The 11833-nt window shown below is 42.1% G+C and overlaps 1 protein-coding gene across 5 annotated transcripts in view; it reads left to right on the forward strand.

Moving 5' to 3' along the window:
- The window catches only part of LOC122752760 (cytochrome P450 2J2-like), a 40657-nt gene extending 29052 nt beyond the window's left edge, over positions 1–11605 (forward strand). For 3 of the 5 annotated variants that reach the window (XM_043999654.1, XM_043999655.1, XM_043999656.1), the window contains 3 exons: positions 182–369; positions 3168–3306; positions 4508–5427. In XM_043999654.1, the coding sequence (XP_043855589.1) occupies positions 182–369; positions 3168–3306; positions 4508–4689 (509 nt within the window). In that variant the 3' untranslated portion in view covers positions 4690–5427. Of the gene's footprint in view, positions 1–181; positions 370–3167; positions 3307–4507; positions 5428–6811; positions 6838–11544 lie in introns of those variants that run through there. The other 2 variants (XR_006356206.1, XR_006356207.1) reach the window with 2 other exon arrangements.
- Positions 11606–11833: the final 228 nt, after the last annotated feature.

An 11833-nucleotide genomic window follows, 5' to 3' on the forward strand; every position in this document is an offset into this window, starting at 1 on the left:
ACTTCTATCTGCCTCAGTTTCCTCATCTATAGAATGGAGATAATAATAACTGCACTGTCCTTCTGGCATAGTTATGAGGAACAAATGAGATAATATTTGTAAAATGAATTGGAAACTTAAAAGTACTCTATAAATGTTGGCTATTACTTGGGTCTCAAAAAACTTTCCCTCTTCTTTCCAGGAAAAATACAAGCTGAGATTGACAGGGTGATTGGCCAATCCCGGCAGCCCATGATGGCTGATAAGGAGAAGATGCCCTACACTAATGCAGCTATTCATGAAGTTCAGAGAATGGGCAATATTATTCCTTTCAACGTGCCCAGGATGGCTGCAATTGATACCAAAGTGGCAGGTTACCATGTGCCAAAGGTAAATGGCATTTTCTCCCAAGAACCTGAAGGGGTCCATGGTTTCCAGCTACCCTGTTGCATGGAGTAAAAAGGGGTGAAACAGAAGGGGATATGAATTTAGTCTTTAATTTTTTAATAATTTATTTCCATATAATTGGGGTTTTTGGTAACCCTATGTATTTTATTTTATACTTTAAAAATATTTATTCTGTGAAGGGGAGCATATACTTCACCATAGTGAACATCAAAGGGCTCCATGATATGAAATGTGAAGAAATTTTGGACTAGAATCTTGAAATCACTGATTCTCACAATTGGATGAGAAAGAACAGTGAATTTGCAGGCAGAGGGCCTGGGTTTAAGGTTTAGGCTTAATCCTGTGTTTAAAATACTAATGTCCACTTAGGTTCCCTATGTGTGACATCCTTATGTGTGACACCTTTCTGGACCTCAGTTTCCCCATTTGAAACATACTGAGGTTTGACTACATGATCACTCAGTGTCCTTCCAATTGTTCTGTACTCTAGTTATAGAAGCATAATGGGTCCAGCCTGGGCCTTCCCCAACTTCTTCTGGCCAATACAAACTATGTTTACTCACTGATAGTGATCTCTCAGTCACGCCAATAGACTCAGACAAACAGTAACCACAGGATTCTGAAGGAGATCTTTGCATCTCTCATCCCCTGGGTTGCAACCCAGGGACCTGGCCAGGGCAGCTCAGCCAACACCCTCTCCTGGGGCCCAGGCCCTAATCCAGGCTGAAACTTTGAGAAAAGCCTCCTTTTAAGTCCTTGAGACCAAATGAAAATTATGTTGAGGAATCATTATGACAACTCCCAGTTTTATAGCATGTCAGTACTTCCAAAAGAATTTCCCTTATAGCAATCTCACAATTCCATGCAGGAAACATTTCTAAAGCTCCTACTATGTGCCAGGCACTATGCTAAGTGCTGCTAAGCTTTAAATTCAGGTCTTCTGACTCAACTTTCATTTCTTTTTTAATCTACTGAGTTGATAACTATGTATAAGATCCTGTGAAGACTACAGAGTACAGTAATAATAATAAGCATAGGGATAGCTGCCATTTATGTTGCACTTTAAGGTTTACAAGAACTTTATGAATATCTCACTTGGTCCTCACAACAACCCTGGGAAGAAGGTATTACTATCACCCCCATTTTATAGATGAGAAAAATGAGGCAGGGAGAAGAGAAGTGACTTGCCCAGGCTCATACTGATAGTGTCTGGTGTAGAGGTGATGGATAAGTCTAGAAGAGGGAGGGCTCATGATAGGATGAGGAGGTTGTTAAGGGCTAAAATTCTAGCTAAACTGTCTAAAATATCTAATGAGTGGTCGCCAATAAATTATAAGCTTTAGCAAGAGTTAGACTTTTAAGCATTTATTAAGGAGAATAAGAATTTTGGTAAAGAGAGAGAAAGGCCTAGATTCCTATCTATTAAAGGGAGAGCACATTTCTAGCTCCGCTCTCCACCAGAGTCCTCAGGAAAGCGCGCCTCCGTCTCCTCCTTCCTCCTCCCACTAGTCCGCGTCACTTCCTGATACCAAAGAAAAGACTCCTGGTCTTGCCCTCAAAGACCTTCGCTTCATGGGCAGAACTCTTCTACAGTTAGTATCCAGCAGGTGGCGTTATTCCAATCGTTACAAGGTCAAGGATAGCTTCACAAAGATGACACGAGTGAGTTGAGCATTGAAGGATGGATGGATGGATGGATGGATGGATGGGATTTACAGAGTCCTTAGAAAGAAGAAGAAAGGGAACATTTGGGGGAAGTGGAATGTGGGACTGAAGTAATAAGGAAGACTTAGTTTCAGTATGGAGGCAGAGAGACAAGTTGGAAGAGTGAGGAGAGTATTGACATTAAAGTCTGGAAGACCAGGGCTCAAATCCTGAGATGTGTGATCCTGGACAGGTCACTTCACCTGTCACTCTCAGTTTTCTCATCTATCAAAATGAGAAGGCTCCCAGCCCTACATCAATACTCCTATATGTTAACCCGATTGTATCAAAAAATTTTGAATCAGCTCCCTCATCTCCAATCTCATTGGTCTTTCCCATTATCTGACATTTTTAACCATCATTTCTAATAGGACTTCTGAAAGAATTTTCTAATTTAAGGCACATGGCTATCCCAGAAACTTACTCATTAGCTTTTGAGCTAAGTCATAGGTAGGCATTAGGTCCCAGATGGGGCAGAGGCCTACTGGTAGACAAATTGCCCGGTGCTGTTTGGCATCACACTTGCCCAGAAGTGGCAGTACAGGGTAAGGCAGTTTGCATTCTTTTCCCCCTTCTGACACAACCTGGGTGACTTTCAGTGAGTCCACCTCCCCATGTCTCAGTTTATTCATTTGTAAAATGAGAGTTGGACCCAATGACCTCTACAATCCCTTCCACTTCTAAGCTTATGAACCTCTAAGGCAGGAGTTATTAACTTGGGGAACATGAACTCATTTTTAAAAAATTTTATTTGGTTTTGGTTAGATTGTGAGGCTGTCTTCAGATGTAACCAGTTTCCTTTGTAGTCCTGTGTATTTCAGTAGATGCATTTAAAAATGTGATTCTGAGATGGGGTCCATGGACTCGGCCAGCTTCCTAAAGGGGTCACAGGTTGTGAGCCCCTGTTCAAAAGATGTCTTGAGTTCTACAACAGTTTTGGCTACTAAAAAGCTGTGTGGCCTTGGGCAGTTCTCTACCTTTCTGGCCCACAAGTCCCTCTTCTGTAAAATAGGAGGGTGGACCAGACCCTTCTACCTCAAGGTTTCTTGGACTCCGTTCTTTCCTCTTGTTTCCAGGGGACCATACTGATGACCAACTTGACTGCCTTGCACAAGGACCCCGAGGAGTGGGATACCCCAGAAACCTTCAACCCGGAACATTTTCTGGAGAATGGTCAATTTAAGAAGAGAGAATCCTTTCTGCCGTTCTCAATAGGTGAGCCACACTCAATGGAAACTAAATGGGACACCAACATTTTTCACATTGAGAAACTTTGTAGACTCCACTCCCTGAAACCCATACTCGTGTGGTGGAGCATATGGTAGTAATATTCACTGACTGGGAAAGTACATCACGACAAACATTTAAACTAGCCGATGTTTAGACTATAAGGTTGTTGAAGGGAGGAGAGTTTCATCCTCAGCTCAGGGTTTTGCCACTGGTTTTACAGACCCTTTGCAAGGATTCTAGAATTTGCGAAGCTTATCTACCACCCCAAGCTCTGGTATCTAGGTGGTCTAGAGGATATCTCTGGATGTCTCTGGGATAAACTTCCCAGGCCTCCATTTTCTCATCTTTCAATGTAGGGAATTGGAATAGTTTGGCCAATAATGTTTCTTCGAACTCTGAAGCTGTGACCCAAGCATCCCAGAAATTCCAAGGCGGAGGATCCGAGTTTTAATTGTGCCTCTTCTTAGTTGCGTGACTTGGGGTAACTCAGACACTCTCTGGGCCTGTTTTTCACCTCTCATAATTGAGGGGGTTGGAGTAGGTGGCCTGAAAGGTCCCTTACACCCTCCAATCTGTGATATACAGAGCCTAAGTAAATACAAAGGAATTTCAGCAAGGAGAATACCCTTATAAGTTAAGACAGCCTCTGAGCTGAGCCTTGAAGGAAGTTGGGGTTTTGAATGGGCAGCAGGGAGGAGCAGGTGCCAACTAATCCGGGGAATCAGCCTGTACGTAGGGATGGAGATGGGAACGCCAATGTCCTAACAAGCTGGGCAGCCTCACTCATCCTTCTCACATAGTCCAACTCCATCCTTCCACAGATGAGTAAACTTGGGCCCACTCAGGTCAGATGACTTGTCCAATGCCACCTGGGTGAGAAGCATCCAAGGTGTGATCTGAACCCAGGTTCTCTGCTTACAGAGGAAGTATTCCCACTGTACTAAGTCTCTGAGGTTGGCAGTAGCATGGCATGGCAGATATGGTACCTGATATAGAATGGAGTAGACTTGGGTTCAAATTCTAACTCTGATTATTATGAAGATTATAAATGTGGACAAGTCACTGAATAGAGTTAAGGCCCATCCCAATGGTAGGATTCAAACCCAGGCCCTCTAGACCCCCTAGCCAGACCTACTGCCTGTGCCAGGTATTATAGGATTCACTGTTTTCTGATCTTGCCTTTCAGGAAAGAGGGTCTGCCTGGGAGAACAGCTGGCTCGAGCTGAGCTTTTCCTTTTCTTCACTTGTCTGCTCCAGAATTTCACTTTCCAGGCTCCCCCAGACACCCAGCTAAGCCTGGACTTCCGAATGGGGATAACCATCTCTCCTATCCCCTACCAAATCTGTGCCCTTCCTCGAGTGATGTAGACCAATCTAGGCCTCTGGGGCGGTCCTCAAGGTGGAACAGGGAAGGACCTGGAACCATCCTCATCTTCTATGGTCAGTCACCCTGCCCTTTGGAGATTGGTGGGGAAAAGGAGAGAAATCTAGCAGGGGAGAAGAGGAAAGAGAGACAAACAGAGGGTCGCTGTAGCCCAAGTGGAAGCTTCCCACTCAGAAAAAGGAGAGACATTAATGCCATCAAAAGGAAAGCACAAAGAGTCTTTACTGGACTTAGAGTCCAAGGACCTGGCTTCAAATTCCATCCCTGACATTTACTAGCTGGGAGACCTTGGGCAAGTCACCTAAACCTCTGCCTCAGTTTTCTTATCTAAAGTGAGGAGAAAGGGCATCTCTAAGGTCCCTCCAGCTCTCAATCTAATATCCTGTGATGCTATGGACAAAGGACCAACACCTTTCCTCCCCTGCCTCAAGCACTGGAGCCAGAGGGTTTTTTGTTCTGTTTTCCTTTGCTTGATTATTTTTTCTCTCCTGCTTTTATAACTCCTACAATGGGTATGATTTTAGGGGAGGGTTCAGAGAGTTTCCATGAGTTACAGGAAGCTTCCATAGGTTGATGAGGGTGACCAGTAGAGATCTTAAAGATTATAAACCCCTTGTGGGCAGGGACTGTTTTCTTTATGTCTTTGGACATCAAGTCAACAGCCCAGTGCATGGCATGTAATAGGAACCTAATAAAAACTTGCTGATTGTTTCATCTCTGAACCACACACTTTCATATTCATTATTGCCTTTGATTTTCACAATGTGAACTATTAATCCATCAGCTGATGGGCTGGGTTCCTCATTCCTATTAAAAAACCTTGTGGCAGAGTATAAATCATAATCACTCCACTATTATAGTCACATGGATATAGGAATGCCTACACCTTCAGCATTGTTCATCTGTTAAAATTCTATAGTCCTGTAAAGTTTCCCTTTCAGAGATGCTTACACAAGTTAGATTTCCGTGCTGATAATGAAACGCTTGTAATACCCCAGCCAATCAGAAAATGTAAACATCCATGTGCATCAATGTGATCAACATTCCTCATTCATTGCTTATGTTCCCCTTCCTAATGTCCCTCTAATTATACTTATAAAAATGCTCTGAGAGTTCACAACCAGGGTCTTGTACTAAATGAGGTGGTCTTAGACAAATTTTATTGGCAAATTTCTATCCATTGGTAATAAACCAATCATTCCTGGAAATCTTTTGCCTCAGTTTGCCTAATTTACAGATTTTAATCATGACAAAAGCAGTCCTGTAAGGTGAGTATGGGTGGGCCCACTTTACAACTGGGCAAATGAAAAGGAATTTACTAAATCAAAGCCTGAAAATTTGAAAAAAAAATTTCCTGGGAAAAGAGACAGTGATAACAATATCTGCCTGTCTTTAAAGGTAGAACCAACAATACCAATCTAAAGTGACTTCACCTTTCTCTGAAATCCTTGTCAATTCACCTCAGTACAATTGAATTCAGTGAATTGAATTCAATTCTACAAGCATTTATTAAGCACCTACTATGTGTCCAATACTGTGACAGTTGCTGGGGATAGAGCATCAAAATCAGAAATGAAAAAGAGTCCATGGTGTTGGTTGTCTGTGTCACTCCCTAGAGAGTAGTCTACAAAGTAAGGTGCTGGCCTCCCAAGGGCTTCCCTGGATGTTCACTTGGGACATTTTGGGACACATTATTTTTACTTAAATTTTTAAAAGGAATTAAGTTTTCCAATATTTAATATATGACTTGATACTGAGTGGTAACCTCCTTCCTTGGTACAGAGGCCATATTTAGTGAAGAGTTGGGATAATACAATACAGAAGTTGATAGGCAAGCTATCACAGGTTCATTTGCCTTTTATATGATTCATTTCTTCAACAAGTCAGGCACTTATTAAGCACCTACTATGTGCCTTAGCAACTACTGCTCGTGCCTTAGCAACTACTGCTCTTCTGAGTGCTGTTAAGGAATGTTAAGGGTTCCCCTGAACTTGTCCTTTTGAATTACCATATTTTCCAAAAACACTGGACCCAGAGAGGCCCTGAATGTGTCAAGGATGAAGCCCCGCTCCCCCAGCTGACATAATTTGTTGTTTGTATTCCCAGCTGGACTCCCTGTGTATCCTTGGGCATTGACAGGCACCAGTCAGTCTGCGCTAGGCTGAGAAACTGCTTGTACGCCTGGGACCTTGTCAATAAGCAGACCATCCCATCTTCAAGAGAAAAGAATAGAGCATTTGCCACGGCCTTGCTCCTCCCCTCTGGGAGGGGTTTTGCCTTTTTCACACCTTTTACCACCTTTGCCCCTCCCATGTCAGGCCCCTTCAAGTGGAGGTTTGTGTGGCTTCCTCCTCCCTTTGTTGTCCTGTCATAAATATGCAAACTTCTGCATGGATGGTGAGCTCTTTGGGCTCCACCAGCAGGGTTGGTTCTCTTGTCATAAATCTAGCGGCAATGCAATGGCTAGTGGACTTGTGATATTGTTTTGGGTGAACAGTGCGAGGTTTAAGTGCAGAGTCAACAAGCATTGATTTGTTAAGCACCTGCTATGTGTCAGGTGCTATGTGATGCACTGGCAAACTAAGTTTCTGCCCTCAAGGTTCTACCTCTTCCATATCTTTTAACGTGCACACATGGTATGGCATAGATATCAATGTTTGTTCCTTCCTATCTGCAATATAAAGCCACCACCACTCTTGTTTTTCCTCAGGAAAGTAAAGACTGTAAACAGGGTGGGTTATTGCCTCCAGGCATGCAAAATTAAAGCAACAATTAGTGTTAGAACTGGAAAAAGCTGTGGGAATCTCTTCAGGTTTCTCTGAAAAAGCATGGTTGGGAGAGGGGGAGATATTTCCTTGTGTTATGTTGCTGGCTCTTTTAACAAAAAGAAAAAGAAAAATAGAAAATTCACAAAAACAAAGCATTAACATGATCTTATCTCCCATTTGTCTGGTTAAACAGACTAAAATCAAAAATAGGGTAATTAGAGAGTTTAAAAGGTCCATTCGAAAAAATTTAAAGGGAAAACACAGCCAGTACTTAGCAGTTAAAGGGAGAGGGTAGGGGAAATGTCTTACACAACCAGAAGATCAGAAGACTGAGGTTTAGCTTTCCTCTTCGTGGTCAGCCATCTGTTAAGGGCTAAAATTCTAGCTAAACTGTCTAAAATATCTAATGAGTGGTCGCCAATAAATTACAAGCTTTAGCAAGAGTTAGACTTTTAAGCATTTATTAAGGAGAATAAGAATTTGGTAAAGAGAGAGAGAAAGGCCTAGATTCCTATCTATTAAAGGGAGAGCACATTTCTAGCTCCCTTCTCCACCAGAGTCCAGAGGAAAGAGCGTGAGCCCAAGCGCCAGTCTCTTCCTTCCTCCTCCCACTAGCCCGCATCACTTCCTGACGCCAAAGAAAAGACACCTGGTCTTGCCCTCAAAGACCTTCGCTTCATGGGCAGAACTCTTCTACAGTAAGTCTCCAGCAGGTGGCGTTATTCCAATCGTTACACATTCTAATGGGGGAAACAATTTACTAACAACTATGTACACACGAGAGACATACAAGAGAAACAGGAAGTAATCTAAGAGGGAAAGGCACTGGCGTCTGGGAGGGGGGTGAGGGGAAGAGCCATGACAAAGCAGGAAAGAACCCCCCATACAAAAGCTATTATTTAAACTGACTCTTGGTGGGAGCCTGGGAAGAGAGAGGGGAGAAAGGGCACGTCTGTCATGAAAACAGCCAGGCCAAAGGTAGGAGTGGGAGCTTGTGTGTGGTGTGCCTGGTTAAGGGACTTTGTAGATGACTTTGTCTGGTTTTCACTTACCTGACCCTCCCCCTCTCCCTCTCTCTCCCCCTCTCTCCCCCTCTCTCCCCCTCTCTCCCCCTCTCTCCCCCTCTCTCCCCCTCTCTCCCCCTCCCCCTCTCCCCCTCTCCCCCTCCCTCCCTCCCTCCCTCTCCCTCCCTCTTCCTCTCCCCCTCTCCCACACACACACACACACACACACACACACACACACACACACACACACACACTTTCCTGTCAAGCCTCCCCACCCAGACTGAAGACAACGCTAATCCTGCGATTCACTAGTCCACCAGCAGAAAACAGCCCAATGCTATTATTCTAACAGAAGCTTTTTGTCAGCACATCTAATCCAATAACACATCGAAACATTCAAATGATTAATTTGTTGGAAATGTGAATTAGTATTTATTATATTATCATAAATATATTATTGTATTATGGTAAATTTATTATATCATTGGAAATCATTTATTATATTAGGAATATGAATCTTCACCCACTATTTGCTAATGAGAAACATTACCCTACATTTAGTGTAGCTGGGTGGCCCAGTGGGTAGAATACTAGGTCTGGAGTCAGGATGACCTGAGTTTAAATTTGGCCTCTGATACTTCCTAGCTGTGTGACCCTGGGCAAGTCACTTAACCCTTTTCACCTCATTTTCCTCATCTGTAAAATGAGCTGGAGAAGGAAATAGCAAACCACTCCTGTATCTCTGCCAAGAAAACCCTATATGGGGTCACAAAGGGTCAAACATAACTGAAACAACTGAACAACAACAAAAAAAAACACGTTTTTATTATGTCTCGAGATACTAACTAATGATAATATGGAGCCATCATGCATAGCAGGTCATTTGAAAACAAAGCTTTTTTTGCCAAAATGAAGTTGGGATCACACAAAAAAACCCAAACACTAATATTTGCACACAACAACAACTTGGAAACCATTTTCTAACTTGTTTAAAAATCTTCCCAGTAAAGAGTTTCAGTGGATTTCATAGCAACTTATGATTAGTCTATAGGAACAATGGGCGGGCATAAGGGCAGATGGAAATTTACCAGCTGAACAAATCCCTTCTTATAACTGGTGGAGAGCACTCAGAAATGAGAAACTTGAGTTAGTAAGAACAGCCAGTAAGTCTTTTTGTTTTGGATTTTGTTCTTTCTGTTTGGACCTTGGTGGAGTCTCATTTTCAGTTATCAAAGTCATGAAAACCAAGCACGAAAATATAATGAAGTTAGAGCAAGGCAAAGGAATTACTGAATCACAAAGTATCAAACCAAGATCTTTCAAGACACAATAAGGCCTAATTACACCATATTACTTTTACTAAAATACTTATTAATAAAAATATTTTGGAAATACTTAATCACCATTATCTCATACTTTTAAAATATCTAGTTTGTGTCTTTTTATAATGTCTAAAATATATTGGGGTAGAAGTACTTGTGGATAATTTATAAATATTAGAGACATGTTCAAAATATTTGGACAGATTATCATTGTTCAGTCATTTCAGTCATGTCTGATTCTTTGTGACCCCATTTGGGGTTTCTTCAGCAAAAATATTGGAATGGTTTGCTATTCCCTTCTCCAGCTCATTTTACATATGAGGAAACTGAGGCAAACCAGGTGAAATGACTTGCCCAGGTTCATACAGCTGGTATCTGAGACCAGATTAGAGCTCATGACGATGAGTCTTCCTGACTCCAGGCCTGGTTCTCTATGGCGCCACCTTGCTGCCCTTGACTGATAATGTACTTATTAAAAAATAGTTTGGAGACTATTGATTTACAGGGTTTTATGTTTCAGGCTGAAAGAGATCTCAGAAACCATCTAGTCCAACCTCATTTTACAAATGAGAAGACAGACCCAGTATGACTGAGTAATCTGCCCAAGACAAGGCAGGTGATAAGTCGCAGACCCTGGATTTGTACCCCCTCTGACTCCAAATCAATAAGATGGTTTAGTGGATAGAGCCCCAGTCTTAGAGTCAAGAGGGGGAAAACAAATCCTAAATTGGATTCTTGATATCTGTGCGACCTCACTTAACCTCTATTTGCATCAGTTTCCTCATTTGTAAAATGGAGATAATGATAGCACCTACTCCCCAGGGATCAAAAGAGACAAAATCTGAAAAGTGCTTTATAAACCTTAATGTGCTATTATGCTCTAAAGGACATTGTGCTTATTCGTAGGACTGCATTAAGTGCCTCAAAAGAACCTTCCAATTCGGAATTCAATGCTTTCAGTGCACTGCCTTGCCCTTGGGGTGTGGCTTTCTTCTATTGAGATGAAGCCATGTCCCGGGAGGAGGGGTCCTATTTGTAGCAGTTTCATACATATGAGCTTTCATGCTTATCTTCACCCTCCAATTCCAATAATGTGGTCATTCTGATGATTCTTTTTCATTGTGATTGAAGTTTACCTTAAATGTTCCAAAGGAATGCCTTGGGAATATGAATATATGGATCACCTGGATTTGATGGAAGTACTTATTATCCAAATGGATTTTATGAGACCCTGAAAAATGCCCATTGGCTAAAACTTCAGTCTGAACCCAGACAGCTAGCAATTAAGTCCCTATTTACTAACTTCTGTCCCCAAGATAATAAACAAATCAAAATGACCCTTTTGAAGTTTACTTCAACTAATGAGTCCCCATTGACTATCTTCTTTCCCCTGAAGAGTAAAGAGCAAATATCTAGACATCCTTGTCCTTGGTAAACCCTTCCTGTGTCTTTAAGCTACCTGTTATAGTATTTATTTTAAGTTAATTTGTATCATGCTAATAAAACTGACATCACCCTGTAACCAGTGAGCAAGAAACTTTAAAAACCCTTAGAAAGAAGGGGAGCTTTGAGCTTCCCTCTTGGGAGGGGTGAATCCACACATTATGTCTTTCTTCTTGGGACAATATATTAAATTGATATTATGTTTGTCTGTCTGTCTCTGATCTGTTTTGTAGGAGGACAGGTATCATGTTCTCTGATCTGCTTTTGCTTAAATTCTACTTTTTTTTCTTTTTTGGCAGGGCAATGAGGGCTATGTGACTCGACCAGGGTCACACAGCTAGTAAGTGTCAAGTGTCTGAGGCCGGATTTGAACTCAGGTACTCCTGACTCCAGGACCGCTGCTCTACCCACTGCGCCACCTAGCTGCCCCACCCTCTGATCTGGTTTTGTAGGAGATATTATAAGATATAATTTCTCTGATCTGTTTATTCTCTGATCTGTTGGTAGGAGACAGGCAGATACAAAACCTATATTTTAATATTCAACAAAATGCCTTTATATATTCAGGACCTATTCTGCCTACCTGAT

The sequence above is a fragment of the Dromiciops gliroides genome, chromosome 4 (genome assembly GCF_019393635.1).
Source record: "Dromiciops gliroides isolate mDroGli1 chromosome 4, mDroGli1.pri, whole genome shotgun sequence".
NCBI lineage: Eukaryota > Metazoa > Chordata > Mammalia > Microbiotheria > Microbiotheriidae > Dromiciops > Dromiciops gliroides.